Source organism: Sphaerodactylus townsendi, linkage group LG09, assembly GCF_021028975.2.
Source record: "Sphaerodactylus townsendi isolate TG3544 linkage group LG09, MPM_Stown_v2.3, whole genome shotgun sequence".
In the NCBI taxonomy this organism is placed as follows: Eukaryota; Metazoa; Chordata; class Lepidosauria; order Squamata; family Sphaerodactylidae; genus Sphaerodactylus; species Sphaerodactylus townsendi.
In genome coordinates this window covers 83,249,833-83,265,625 of record NC_059433.1, presented here as the reverse complement: position 1 = coordinate 83,265,625, position 15,793 = coordinate 83,249,833, and the positions used below count along the sequence as shown (strand labels likewise).

Genomic DNA, 15,793 nt, shown 5'->3' with positions numbered 1-15,793 from the left:
GTGGAAGGATGTTAAATGAATACTTGGGGCTGCAAAAACTATGGAACAAATATAGAATGGAACAAATTATATTAGTCTGACTGTAATTCTATAACATTTTTAATTAAAAGAAAGCCTAGCATCTGCAATTTCCATCGGTACTTTCCCTGGTATCTTGAACATCTAATGTTTTCACTCCTATATTATCTTCCTTAGGTTTTATTCCTTGGCACTGCAAAAATCCAAAAAATAGGACACGGAAAAGACACATCCTATTATTAAAAAGATAAGATTAGTTAAAAGCCACAGGAACTTATAAACTGTCTTACAATGATACCTTCTGAAAGCACTGAAATTGAAAACGTTCTTTCTTATTCATATTTCTAATGGAACAAATGGCATGTGTATGAAACTTTGCAGGCTCACATATGTCTTCCAAAAAAAAAATATTAAGTAGCTCACTTATTGGGGATCTGTGAGAAGATTTCTGTCACCCATTTTTCCAAGGTATCCAGGGTTTCTAAAATGGAAGATGGAAAAACAAAATGGAAAGATAGAAAGAAAAATGATCTTGCTAATACAAAGTTAAGGTGTTAGGCTGGATCCAACCCTCTGTATATTTTACAATGTGAAAATGAGGTAAAAGTAAAGTTTCCCCTTCAGTCGTGTTCGACCCTGGGGTACCACCTACAAGCAGTGATTTCGTAGGCAAGCCTCTTTTGTGGGGTAGTTTGCCATTGCTTTCCCCGGCTATTCTTTACCCACTAGCCATGAGCTAGGTACTCATTTACCGACCAAGAAATGGATGGATGGCTGAGTTGACCATGAACCAGCTGCCAGGATATCTGACCCACAGGGGGCTTGAATTCCTGACTGTGTGAGTGGCAGTGCAAGCATTTAACCACTATGCCACGCAGCTCCTCAATGGGAAGACAATGTGAAAATGGCAAGCCAGTAACTGGCTATTGTGGGTTTTCCAGGCTGGGTGGCCATGGTCTGGTACTTTTTGCTCCTAACATTTGACATACTTCTATGACTGGCACCTAAGAGGCATGTCACACAGCAAGATGTGATTATCTCTGTGGCATTGTGTGGAATAACATGCCAGTAACTTCTCTTCCCAATGCACATCTGGACATAGGAAGAGGTTTTCAGATCTGTTTGTCAGTCCCTGGGGGAGACATCTGTGTGTCCAAACCCTGCATGAGTTCACACATATACATTCATCATGCAACTACTCCAAGATGAACAGATGACTGTCTTGTATGTGAAATTTGCCCATCATTTTCCACTTCAACTCTTCCTTCATAATTCCACTGAGTCAGCAATGTAGCCAAGCATCTCTTAACTGTCTCAGATGGGCTATTGTTCATTCCTGTGGCTCTGTGTAGGCACAGACTAAATTCTGCCTCATGGCAGGACCCATAGTTTTCAACCACAGTAATGGCACTGCATCTGGCACCATCAAACGGCACCCCTAAATGAAGACATTTGCCAACAATTACAGGACTCCTGAAATTTAACCTAATATATCTGCCTATCCATCACTGTTATTATGACTTGTTGTAAAGCAAAAGGTGGTTTTATACCTCTAGACTGGACAACAAGATTCATGTAGTGTGCAGAGTAGTGCCGCTTGTAGAAATCCCTCAGCCTTGCATAAGTATCTATTCTGTTCTTCTGTGGTTGGTATTTCAAGGTCTCTGCATTACCTGTAATTTAAAGTTTGCTTTAAAAAAGCCTCCAAGATCCTTAAACAATCTAGCTTATAGGATCAGATAGTTTCTAGAGGAACCAACCATTTCTAAAATATAAATTAGTCCATCAGTGTTCTAACCTGGATAGCCAATCTTGTCTGATCTGGGAAGCTAAGCAGGCCCAGTTTTAGTTAGTATTTCGATGGGAGGCCATGAAGGAAATACAGGATTTTGCGTAGAGGCAGGCAATGACAAACCATCTCTGCCTTAAAAAATCCCATGGGGTCACCATAAATTGGCTGTGACTTGATGGCAATAAAAAAAAATCCAGTAAGGAATAGCAACTTGTTACAAAACATTTATGCATTCTGTCTGCTGTACTGTATCCAAAAGGAATTTATATTCAATACACTCAAAGAACTAGCACCAGATTAGCCATTGAAGGATAACCTTAGAAATGATGTCAAGATGTCCCTAGATTTTTCTTTCATTCATGGATTCTCCCTACCCACCCCTATTACCTTGCCATGTTTAATGAACTCACACATTATGAACTCAAAAATAGACACCATAAGTGTGCATGTCTTTATGTCCACAGAAGTTTGTAAGACTGAAGCATATTTTTCATAATCAGCAAATGATTGCTGATAAAACTGTTCCTGACCTGCGTGTCAGACAGCAGCGTGGCACTGTGCCCTTGAACTGTTCTCTCTGTAGAAGCTATCAGTCATGGAGATGAGATGTAGCTTAGCCTTCTCTCTGACATACAAGTTTTGTGAGCCTCATTTAAATATCCAGTGTGGGTAAAATGAATATACGTGAGTGGAAGGGAATGGCACTGCAGTGGCATACTCTTGTAGACACAAAGAAGAAGAAGAACATGAAGAAGAACAAGAAGAGGATATGAATTTATATTCCACTTTTGTCTATTTTTAAGATGTCTCAGTGGATTGCAATCACCTTTCCTTCCCCCCTCACAAAAGACACGTTGTGAAGTAGATGCATTCTGAGAGAACTGTGACTAGCCCAAGGTCACTCAGCAGGCTTCACATACAGGAGCGGGGAATCAAACCCAGTTCTTTAGATTAGAGTCCACTGCTTTTGACCACTAAACCACGCTGGACTCACCACTTGACCATTCTTTGGAATATGGAAATGCATGAACCCTTCTTATTTGTATTTATAAATCAAACATTTATAACTTTCTCCCATAAATATGTGATCCCAGGCAGGTAGCTGACCAGAAATCAGAGGCTTCCTGCTACAATCTTTCATCTGTATGTTCATTCTACCCATATTGAATGTGTGAAAAAATCATGCGAATGAAATTTGTTTCAATTGGGAAGCATCCCACATTAGCCCCTGCATAGAGAAAGAAATGAGATACTCCAGAACCAGTTTTACCTGCTTGTATTCTGTGTGAACCAAGTTGTACATTACATAGTAAATGCAGGGCCAAACAACAATTTTCTTTCTAAAGAAACCCTCTCTCCATATTGTTAAGCCATACAGCAGAATCCAAATTGGTTAGTGCTGTTTGTGAACATTTTGAAGTATTGGGTACAATGCCCCCCAAATTGCCCATTCCTCAAACTTTGCTAAATCTGTAACGTCCTATTAAGGGAATCTCAGGATATAATACTTACCCCAAAAGAATTTTCTCATAGGATGTCCTGGTTTTGCAAGGCTTCCAAGCAGCAACTCCCTTCTGTTCTCATCAGAAGGCTTTGCTAGTTGATATTCTGTTTGTTTTAAAAGAACATGTTAAGCAACAAAATTTAGAGCACCATTTCTGAAATATGCCATTGTTAAAGGAGACTGCATAACACAAACACATATGAAGCAGAAGTGAAATATGGGTTGTACTTCATTTGCTGCCTGAGGGAAGTAGATGATAACCCTCCTAGTCTTTCCTAGAATCACTGTAAAATAACACGGCACTCTCTGTGTGGTAAAATATTATTTATTAACAAAATTGGTTCAAGGTCAAACAAAGCATAAGGCGCAGCATGGGGGTCTGATCTTGAGGTAGCCTGTGTGCTACTTGGGGCAGCCCGAAAGTGCTGTCCCCCCAGACACTCCAAATTTCGATTTTCTCAGCGCGCTCTGCCGATGAAAAAATTCACTCGGCTTCTGGGAGCAGCTGTGAGTTTCCCAGATGGGCTGACAGCCACTTCCTGAAGACGCTCTTTGCTGCCAGGGTGCCAGTTTCATAAGCCATATAAATTGCGTCTGGGCAGGTTACCCCTTGGCTTGTTCCACCCCTAATCCTCATAAGGAGTTTTCCACGCCGAGCCTTTGCCCGCCGTCTCAAGCTAAAGATCAGTCCCCATCGCCAACCGCCATGGAACCCTCAGACAAGTAACATGCATTAACAAAGAAAGAAAAACAGGAGAGAGTGGGTGGGAACGTGTTTTCTCCGGCAAAGATGGGGACATTAGGCCAGGCCTGGCCTAAAATAGAAGCCACCCTGGCCCCACCTCCCTGTGGACGTGCCAGGGCTTCAGCCGCCACTGCCTGGAGTTCCTCGGAGGCCTGCCAGCCACGCTCTGTATGGCACCTGTAGGAGTCTGCACCTCAGCTGATCTCCCCAGCCAGCTCAAGAGAGGCTTAATGGGAGAGACCTGGCAGCTTCCTAGGAGGCTGTCCCTTCCCCACCAGCAATGGCGGCCGCGGTAATTCGCGGCCGCTCTTTTATTAGTAATACAAATGGAAATGATGGAGTGAAATACATTGCTGTTGTTTTTCTGTAAAATTGATGTGATGAATTTGGGAAGACCAGCTGCTTTAGAGGACTCAGCAGAACTGTGTGTTTAACAGCAGTAATACAGGCAGCAACACAACAACAGTAACACAGGCAGCAACACAACTCCCAAATCCCTTATAGAACAACTTATGTTATTACGATAGCCTTAAATAGGAGGATCTGGAGATGGAAGAGAAAGCTCTTGGTCACCACGGGCCTTCTGGATGATGTGTGAGCACTAGATGACAGATAGTTATTAAACATTAGAAGCTAAAGGCAACCCAGTAGTAGAAGCCAAGGAACTTACTCCCATGGTCATTCATATAGCACTGCTAAGATTCAGGCTCATTCCGCACATGCAGAATAATGCACTTTCAAACTGCTTTCAGTGCTCTTTGAAGCTGTGCGGAATGGCAAAATCCACTTGCAAACAGTTGTGAAAGTGGTTTGAAAACACATTATTTTGCGTGTGCGGAAGGGGCCTCAGTTCCTATTCACTACTACTTTGGTTTTGTTGGCACAAACCACCTTAGGTTGTGAAATGATGGCAGCATCTTTTACAGGAGGGTAGGGCTTCCTGATTGAAATCTAGCATTTAAATATATTGCACACATGTGCTAGCACAATGTTGCACTAGCACAAAAAAAAAGGCTTCCCAGATGGCCCTGTAATACACCAATATGGGCTATGAGTATCTTTTTCTGTTTCACTCTCTTCCTTCTCAAAAATTGTCTAGTGCCTTTTTTCTTCCAAAATCAGAGTAATATCCACACTTGAAAGCCCAAGCATGTCATTTATTTTAGGGATGGATTGCTGCATGGAAAAAACAGAGGCTAAAGTTTAAAGGTGAAGGGTGAGAGAAAGTGAGACAAAACAGGCTATGGTGGTAGCAGGAGGCAGGTGGAATAGTGGAGCAGAGATGAATAAGACAAGATGAAGAATCAGACAGGGTAAACATATGAAAGTGGAGATCTAAGCATCCATATTACCTGGAATATCTATTAAGAAGATGTTTTGGACCTTGGACTCTATATAATTGTGCAAAGTTGCTGCAGGACTGGTGCATTTTTGAGAACATAAATTGTTGGCCCAATGTTGAATATCAAGCAAAGTGAATCAGATATAAAGCTGCTGGGCAGATAAGAACATGTATGGGGCAGAGACTGGGTCTTAGCATTCGGAAGCCATCATTCCAATAACAAGAAATGTGTTAGATTTATTCCAGAAATGTCTGTTTGTATGAGGGGAGGTGCACTGCATCTTTGCACCCCGTAGAATCCCTTTCAGTGAAGTCATGCTAGTCAGCGTAAGAGGCATAAAGTTCAGTAGTTAGTTCTTCATTCATAAGAGTGAATGTCAGCTTCTCACTAGGTGAGTGAAAGTATGGTGGTGTACCCACAGATGCAATTGTGCAGGGAGAGTAAATGTATACTCTCCTTATGGTGTCCACAGGAACTGAAAACCAAGCCATCCTTTATCTGGCATGTTCAGTCTTGAGTACTTTTGGTTAGTGATGGAATTTTGGGAACATAAAACAGAATCTTGTGCACTAGCATTCAGTGTTACACGACTGAATGCGATCTACTGGGCACCTGTCATAAGATCTGGTTGAACCTTCCCATGGTACTATAGGACATTTGACCAGGCTGCCCCAGTGCATTCCAGTTAGAGACACACCCTTCAAAGGGCTTTGATTTAATGGACTTTAGAAGGGTATAACTTTGTTTAGGTTCAGAATTAGTGCAAAAAACGCTTAGCATTTTTGTAAAGCCCATGAGGTTGCTTACTCTTTTATAAATGGAGAATGAGAGCAAAGAGTTAGAGCTTTGCACCAAACCTTCATAATTAAGAAAGGATTTGACTCCAGCTGTTCATCCGTTAGATTGGAGATAGAAAACGTAAACACATTGTGGATGGGTGTTTTAAAAATTAGTTGGATTTTTGCAGCCAGAATGCACAATATCTTTTTACGTAAATGGGGAAGGGGAATCACATTTTTAAATTGTCATGACTAGCTAAGGATTTAAACTACGCTGCACTGGAGGTTACAGGCTACTACATAGCCTAGAAAAATAGATCACAATTACTATTGCTATTCTATCCTGAGGTAGAATCGACTGGAGTTAGAAATAGGAGTATACTTTCCTTTTTTGGTTCTGCTTGCCACTCAACTTCCCAAAATACTCAGAATTTACCCAAGAGCATCTACATTTCATGACTTATAGTTGATCCTAAACATCTTTACTCAGTACTTATCTCCCTCTGGGTTTAATGGGCTTTACATCATATATATGTGCTTAAAATTGAAACTTCACAATTATTAATTTTGTAGGCTCTGGGAATCAATAAAATCACATTCCTTGATTTCAGTATATTTAAGCATGCTTCAAACTGTGTTGGATTGTGTCCATTGTATTTAAATAATATTGCTTTAATGACGTGATGCTTTATAAAAGACAGGTCATCCAACTGTCATGAGTGCTACAACATTTCCAGAAAAATGAGAAAGAGGAAGACGAAGCATATTGGTTTTACCACTGTCCACAGCTTCAATTTCCCGATGAATTGCATCTTGAATCATCAGTGGGTGAATGAAGAATTGTGCCCATCTATAAGAAAGAACAATAGCAACACAGACTTTTGTTATCCTCTGTTGAAAAGCAGGATAATAATGCTCTATTTCATAGGTGTCAAACTCACGGCCCTCCAGATGTTATGGAATACAGTTCCCATCATCCCCTGCCAGCTGGCAGGGGATGATGAGAACTGTAGTCCATAACATCTGGAGGGCCACGAGTGACACCTATGCTCTATTTTAAAAAGCATCTGGATGCATCAATAGTGGACTGTTAGACTTCCCATAAAATGAGGAGAGATCATTGAGGTTCCATAACTTTTGGATCAGCCAAACCTGATATCCAGTATGTCTTCCAGAGTATTCCCATATATTATATTATTTTCCATGGGATTTAGGCCCTTTCCTCATGGCAGTGGAAACAAACCTCCACCAGCATAATTTATGCTCCAGGACTGTTCGCACTGTAGCATGCGAGCAGTCCCAACTTCCTCCCCAGCCGGAGAGGCAGCTCTGCACAGAGCCGCCTCTCCTCCGGTCCCCTCCACTGACCTCTTCTTCCAACGTCGCCATGGAGGGCTGCAGGGACCCGCCTATGCTGCCCTCCAACCTCTAGGGGTTGGAGGGCAGTGTGGGTGGGTCTCTGCAGCCCTCCAGAGTGACGCTGGAAGAAGAGGGCAGTGGAGGGGATGGGAAAAGCGGTGTCTTCCCAGTGGTGCGGTTTGCACCACACCGACGGGAAGATGCCGCTTTGCAAAAACCTCATTCAATGAGCAAGGTTTACAACAGTGGCTTCGTGCCGCTCTGGGGTGGCCAGAGCAGTGTTGCTGTGTGAACAACAGCCCAGGGTCGGTGTTTTTGCCATCCCTGGGTCACTGTATTTCACCCGTGCGGAAAGGGCCTTAGATACAATGGCAAGCTTACCTACATCAGAAAATGTATTCTCACAATCCCTAAGTACAAAAAGGCAAATCATAATAGAAGAGTGTGCTATAGATGAGTAAAGAAGCAAAGCATGTAACAAACTGGGATCTCATATGCTTTTTTCTGTGCACTTCAGACCTCTTATTATGTTCATGTAGACATGACATTTTCTCTCCCCCTCCCCAGCAGCATATATGCCAACAGCAGCCAGAAGAGCTGGACCAAATCTGTCCAATTTAGGCTTATGACATTAATTTCACAGATCAGTCATCAAATCTTGATCAGTTGCTGAGTTACCTGTCGAGAGCTTCTTTAAAATGTTTCTTCTGGACCTCAAACTGGAAGACCGTTTGCTCTGTGCCAGTCGAAGCATTGTCTGTACCTCCGTGGGTCTTTAAGAATGCATCAAACCCATTTTCCTCGGGGTATTTTTTACTACCCATAAATACCACTGAAATAAAAAATCAATAAAGGTTGATCATTTAAAATATATGAACCCTAATTAATGGATGCTTTTATGCTAAGATACATGCATGGGATAGTGGTGTTATGAATTTTTCCAACCTAAATTAATCCACTTCTCTGGGACCTCTGCATAGGCATGGAAAATGTTGTGCTGTGACCCAGGGTTTTAAATCCTTCTAAGGTCTATAGCACAACTTTGACAGGCTTCAGCTTCAGTTTCCAGAAAACTGAAGATATTATAAAGAAGGATCTACCTTGTGGGTTGGATTCAACCAAGTTTTCCACTGGTAAAAAGGGAAAATGGGATTCCCTTTAACAAAAAAGATACAGTGCTGAGGATCATGGAACCTTCATGGACAAAGCTGTATGGAATAAGGGCTGTAATAAGGAAAAGAAGAGGATTGGGTGAAAGTGAGTGAAAAATCTGGCAAGATCCAACCCTAGATTTTGTTAGATATTGCATAGCATGAAGATAATACAGGTCCCTCTTCTTAACTAGACAAAATTTCTCTATGGTTTGTGAGCTACTGTACAGACCATTAATTAATTGATCTGGTGTATTAATTGAATGTTATGAATAGGATTTTTCTAACCAACACTGCTCCCCCCCCACCCAATGAAAAAAGATAATAACATTTTGATAATTTTAGAAATCTGTTTTCTAAACCACTATATTGGGTAATATAGACTAGGGCTCTCCAGCTTGTTGAGACTGTGGTTACTTTTGGAATTTAAGTAGTAGTGAGTGTCCACCCTGACTTGATAGCTGAGATCTTGTAAGATCTCAGGAGCTAAGCAGGATTGGCCCTGATTAGTATTTGGATGGGGAGACCTCTAAGGAATATGAGGGTTGTTACACAAAGGCAATGGGAAATCCACCCCTGAACACCTCTTGCCTTGAAAACCCCATGAGGTCACCATATGTTGGTTGTGACTTGTTGGCCAAAAAAAAGAGGAAGAAAAAGAATCCAGCCCAGTCTTAAAAAGCACTGAAAGATTCCAGAAAATGCTCAGGTGTTTTAAGACAAGCATTGACCTATGCTGGATGCGGTGTTTCAAAATGGATGCCCCCTGCAGATACCATGGAACAAAGGTGATTGCCTCTTCTGTTCTTCTGAAATGCCTCCTCCTCCCACAAGGTGGAGAAATACCAGGATTGATGTTTCCTTTGCAGAGGAGACCCTTTCAGGGGAATCAAGTGGCTCAGGAAACACACTGTTAGCTCCATGGGGTCCTTAGATCCCATATTAGGGGTCATTGATATACACCCTTTTTGTCACATTTTTATTTTCACATAAAACCAATTAGTTGCAGAGCTACATACTGTGTTCCAACAAATGGGCTAGTCCAGGTAACTTGTCAGGATCACAGAAACTGCCAACGCAAATGGCAAGGGCAGCTGCAGACTGCAATCAAAATGTAAGTATATAAATAACACATTAGTATATATCCCCCATCTCCTCAACATTTTACAGATGAAACTAGGGGCATAGCTGCAAGACCCTCTTCTCATTGCTACCTTCAATGCCCAAGGCCTTTCCCCAACATATAACCAGGAATTATGCTGTGTCTTCTGTATGGGATACTCATCTACACTGCAATTGCCTGCCTTCTGCCAGAGGGTGTTATTCTATTGCTTCAACATATAATAGAAACATATAACAGATAGAAGTCATCAGAAGTTCAAAATATATCTCAGCAGTTGTAGTGTGTGAAGTGGCAGATGGTGTTTGCTGCATGGTGCCTCAACATTGATGCACTTACACTGACAATAGGTTCCTACTTCTGTTACTTTAATGTGTTGAAAATTGCTGTCACAGTAACAGTGTGATAACACTTTTGGATTGAACCCAGAAGTAATGTCATTGCATCAGTGCAACACTTTAGGATTTCCTGGAAGCTTTACGATAAAATTAGAGTTTCCAGTGATTCCTAGAATGTCCCGTTGATGCAATGACGTCACATCCAGGTTCATCCCAGAAGTGATGCCATGCTATCACTCTGATGGCAACTCTCCATGTCCTTGCTCCAACTAGCTGATTTTAAGCTGCTCAGTGGCCTGCATTTTTACAGTTTTGGCTTTGTTTTTAATGCTGAGTTTTAATTAATAACTTCAAACATCTTGTTTTTATTATGTTTTATGTTGTAAGGCACTTCAGGGAGCTTCCATAGAGAGTGCCATGTAAAAAAAAACCTAAATAAATAAATAAAGCTTGTATTTGAGTCTCCATCATGGAACAAAATAGATCCCAGTGAATTGATTTTTTCCCCAAGGCTGAATCTATTGAAGACCTGCTGCATGAACTCAGACTTACAATGTGCATCTAGGTACACTGAACATAAACTGTGTTTGGCTTTCATTTCCTGTACAGTGAACATTACATGTTTGCCTCTGCTTGATAAGTGGAAGGGCCAAATATTTTATGAGGACTGAGGCAGTAAAAGTATTATACCTGCCTTTCTGTGCTCCCCATCTTCTTGGCATCTTCTTTTTCAACCAGTTCTTCATATTCTTCAAGGTTTCTGATGTGGTGCTCTTCTTCACTGATATCACTTTCCATTGTACCATCACTAGATGCTCCTTTGCCTTCCTCTTCACCTGAAATGTCTTCTCGATCCCTCACTTCATGTCTGCTGGATTTTTTTGCTCCATGATGTTCTAGCTCATCAATTTCAAACATTGCCTCCTCCTCATCAGATGAATTTTCATCATCAACAAATAAGTCAGATATTAAGAGAACATTTAAGCCATTTGTTAATTTAATGTGCCTGCAAGAATAATTGCACGAATATTTTGATCACTCTGATGGCTGGAGACATCCTTCAACAAAATAAACTTCTATTTTTTCAACAGCTTTTAAGCTGTCATGTCTTTCCAAAAGGACTCACAGGAACTGTCGTTTACTGAAAAAATTTAGAGAGTATCAGACACTGTCACTGAACTACAATTCCCATAGTTCCCTGGAGTGAAAAGTTAGCAGTTAAACCTGTTTCAGTCTGCTTTAGAAACGGGATGGGACCTTCAATGTCCCTGCTCGCAGTCTCCTGCTGGTTGGTAGCCCTGGCAACCCTACAGAGAGGGTTTTCAACCTTCCCTCCCCCACTTGCTCCTGACTTAATGATTCTGGACAGCTGCCATTTGTTGCACTGGAGAAATGTACTAGTGCTCTTTCAAATGTTTGAGAGGCAGTAGATGCAAGCTATGGCCTTTCTATCAGATGCACATGCAACTGGGAAATAAGTTTCCAGCAAGGAACTCCCAGGGAACATCTGATAGAAACATATCTGGCAGTCATGAAGATTTTATAATGCATGAATTAGTCCTTCATGATACTTCTATACATTTATTCTTCTGGTTTTTTGCTGAGTAGAACCAATTCTGAATAGAACCTACGGGTATTTAGATTCTCGACAAGGCTCACTATAGTGCCTTTAGTCTCTTAACAGAGCCATTTCCCCTTAGGCCGTTCATGTACCTGTATTCCTTGTAATCACTAGGCGACTTGATAATATTTGGATCTCCCTCATTTTTCTTCCTGGCCTGGTACTTCTTGCCCCTTTTGTCCAGATTTTCCTGTGATTGCTGGTCCCTGCTTGGATATTGCTGAATCCATCGGAATAAGTCTGGGCAGTTAGGCACGTCTATGATTCTTGACTTTCGAGACATTGTAGAGGCTCTGAGGTGATTTGCAAGGCCAACCATGCAGCTCCAAAGCCTCTTGCTTAGCCCCTTGATTGCTGGGTGGCAGCTGTCACATTTCCATGCTCAAATCAGCTTCCCTGCTGGGTTTGCACCTGGCTTTGTAGATTCTTTGGAAAGAGTATTCCATTTATGACATAAACAAAGAAGCAAAGCGGAATTCCAGGAGAGGAAGAAAAGGAGAAACAAAGAAAGCAGTAGAAGTAAAACAGCAACCCGTAAGTAACATTGGCAACAAATCGGGGAAGGTTTACAGTCCCATTATCACATCTATTTATGTCAAAGAATACATAGTACAGTGGAAGAGCCAACTGCAAAAGCTGGAACAAGGGAATCGAGGTTCACAGAGTAATTTATATCACTAATGCATCTTCCCATAGAACAGGATAATCCATTTTAAAACCTGATTTATCTATTATGGATCGCGTTATATTTTGCTTATGTTTGAAAAAAATAAGCATAAGAGCCTGTTTTATGCAGGGCTCCGAGCCAAAGTTCATTTTAATGCAACATCCCCCCCCCCTGCCCCCCAGTACAAACTTTTTATAGCTTTTGGCCGGCTACACTGTTTGCATCCCCTTATGTTTCGTTCCAGTAAAATGGCATGAAAGCGAGGCCATGATGATCAATAACATTTAACAGATAGTGGGATTAAAATTAAAAGGTTAGGAGATTACATCATACATCAGAGCAATCTGCATAGACCCCAAAGTTTACAACAGATCGGACATTCTGAGGTTCACAACAATGCACGGAGTTCAAGCCCAGAAGAAGCAGCAGCTATCTAACTGTAGGGATAGTATGCCACTATATATGAATCTGTTTGATCATGTGCAGCCATGTCCACTGGGGGACTGATTGGCATTTCACATACGAAGGGGTTGAGAGCTGAAGGATGATAAGAGGCTGGCTGAAAATCAGAGCTGCCAGGGCACTGCGAGTAGCAGAGAGCTGGACTAGATGGACTTTGGTCTGATCCAGCTGGCTTGTTCTTATGTTCTTAGGGCCCGAAAGGTCATGTGGAGTCCAATTGAATCTCTACCTATGTAGGCTAAAACAGCATCACTTAATTTATTTTCCAGTCTGTGAAATAAGTCACTGAAGGCAGCAAAATAAAACACATCAGTGGTAGCATATCTGCTTTATATGCAGAAGATTGCGAGTTCAATCCCCGACCTCTCTCGTTTTAAAAAAATCGAGTAATGGGCGATAGAGACCCTGGACAGCACTCTCTCTCTATCCAGCTAGCCAAGACTGACAGTGAATGAACAAGGATCTGACTCCATCAAAAGCAGTTTCAGGTATGAAGCATCACAAAAATCCATAAACCGCCAAGGAAGACCCAACAGGCAGACCTAAACAGATCAACCAGATTCCTTTAAATGCCCGAAAGGCCAACCTTTTACCTGGCAGGATTCCACTATTCACTTCAACAGATCAAAATGTCATCAAATTCATTTCGCATGCATGAAGTTTTACCTGGCATTGGACTGACTGGTGCCCAATATGAATGGAGAGCTTCATAAACTCACATATCTGTACATAATAAAGATAGTATCTCTGTAGGGTGGCAGGAGATCTCTCACCTCAGTCCCCACCACTCCTGGGGAGGGGGACTGGAACCTCTGTGATGTCACAACTGTTGTGATGTCACTTCTAATTTTAGCTGGAGGTGATGTCATGGTGTCAGCACAACGTCTATTTTGTTGGACCTCCCATTCCCCAGCATCTCTGTTGCTTGCCTGCACTTCACTGCCAACCCTGCAATTACATTGCGAATTGTGTTCTTCCATGGCTATGCGAACCTGCTCCTCAGCTGAAGCCATGATGAGAGACTCAGGACAGGATATCCCCAAATTCTCATGTTATGTGGGTGGCTAAAAAAAGCAGAGCCTTCTCTGCTGCATTTCTTCAGCAGTGGGAGGTTCTCCCCATAAATTTTAACAGCAATGATATCATTCACATTTCATCTCCTGGGTGAAAAGAAAAAGACAAGACGTTGCTTTTTACATTGTCGAAGGCTTTCACTGCCGGAATCAACAGGAAGTGTAGCCATGGTCTGGTGGTTTTTGCTTCTGTTTCACTTGCATCTATGGCTAGCATCTTCAGAGGCATGCCATGCTGAGATGTATTTGGTACCACAAAGGACACATTTCACTGTGACATGCCTCTGAAGATGCCAGCTATAGATGTGAGCAAAACATTAGCAGCAAAAATTACCAGATTACAGCCACAAAGCCTGGAAAACCCACAACATCCAAACAGCTTTTTCTTGAGTATGGTCCTGTACATTATGTTAGTTTCTTTGTTGACTATATTCTGCTATAAATAATGATGACTGTGCCCCTTGTTTTGGTATTTTATTTCCTGATCCACTTTCATATACATTTTAACAAGGTTTATGTTTTTTCTACTACTATGTTGTTGTTAACTGATTTATGTCATATCTGAAACACACTTCTGAATGGTTTATATACAGCATGCTTTCATTTTTCATCAGGTCACTTTCAACCTTTTCTGTTTCATTCTGCTTTATTCATTACATCTACTATATGTCAAGGGTAACCGTGGAAAGAAAGTCAAGTTAGTCTTTAATACCTGCACTGTTGGATCCTGTCAGCACCTTCAGAATTAATTCCTTTGACAGCTTTACCCCTTAGATCTGTTCTTTCAGGTGAAGGACGGTCAATTCCCCCCTTTTGTGCTGAAGAAGAGACATGGATGTGTTTAAAATCTTTTTCTCGTGGCTTCCCATTCTTTGGTTTCTGAAGCATCTTGGGGCTGCTTGAAAATGTGCATACAATAGAACTATTAGTTCAAAAATCAGTATTTTAAAATTATCATCACACTTCAGAGACTTGACCTGCATCCCATAAATCAATCCCATAAATCAGATCATTCTGGGCATTTGATCCCATGATAGCACAAGTAGAAAGAATATTTGTAAATGACTCTTCCTGGTCTGCACCAGCATGGTGTAGTAGCTAAGAACAGTGGACTATAATCTGGAGAACTAGGTTTGATTCCCTCCCTACTCCTGTGCAAGAATCCTACTTGGTGACTGTGGACTGGTCACAGTTTCTTTGAACTCTCTCAGCTTCACCTATCTCATAAGGACCCTGTTATGTGGAGGGGAAAGGGAAGGTGATTGTAAGCTGCTTTGAGTCTCCTTGTGGTAGAGAAAAGAAAGGGAGGGTATTAAAACAACAACAACAACAACAACTACTACTACTACTACTACTACTACTACTACTACTACTACTTCTTCTTCTTCTTCTTCTTCTCCTTCTCCAGAAGCCTCTCTTAAATGACTATACAAAGTGGGAGACCCCTACATGAACAAACGGCCATGTGGCATGGGAATCTGAAACAAGGAAGGAACATGGGGCAGAATTGCCCACCAATCACTGCGGCATGTTCACCATATGCCACTACTTAGATAAGATCCAAACATGAGCATTTGAATGTACTCAGATTGCCTTCTGGGCTACAGTCAGTTGAAGGAAATCCAATCATTGATTTTGATGGCTTAGTTGCTCTGTTTTATTACTGTTAACTGGAGATGCCACATTTTGAACCTGGGACTTTTTGCATGCAGAGCATTTGATCTACCACTGACTTATGACTCAGTTTTTATGTACCAAAAGCTCATTGCCAGCGATTTCTTTGGACATTTAGGACACCAGGACAGAAATGGCCCACTTTGT

General features: G+C 41.6%; 1 protein-coding gene across 1 annotated transcript in view; it reads right to left on the bottom strand.

Moving 5' to 3' along the window:
• Positions 1-12,053, bottom strand: part of LOC125439504 (nardilysin-like) — a 46,048-nt gene extending 33,995 nt beyond the window's left edge. Inside the window, exons 1-8 of the mRNA XM_048508602.1 lie at positions 11,863-12,053; positions 10,840-11,155; positions 9,711-9,792; positions 8,219-8,372; positions 6,958-7,031; positions 3,323-3,418; positions 1,569-1,691; positions 442-499 (exon numbers count right to left, since the gene is read on the bottom strand). Coding sequence (XP_048364559.1) covers positions 442-499; positions 1,569-1,691; positions 3,323-3,418; positions 6,958-7,031; positions 8,219-8,372; positions 9,711-9,792; positions 10,840-11,155; positions 11,863-12,053 — 1,094 coding nt within the window. The remainder of the gene's footprint in view (positions 1-441; positions 500-1,568; positions 1,692-3,322; positions 3,419-6,957; positions 7,032-8,218; positions 8,373-9,710; positions 9,793-10,839; positions 11,156-11,862) is intronic.
• Between the last annotated feature and the right edge of the window lie 3,740 nt (positions 12,054-15,793).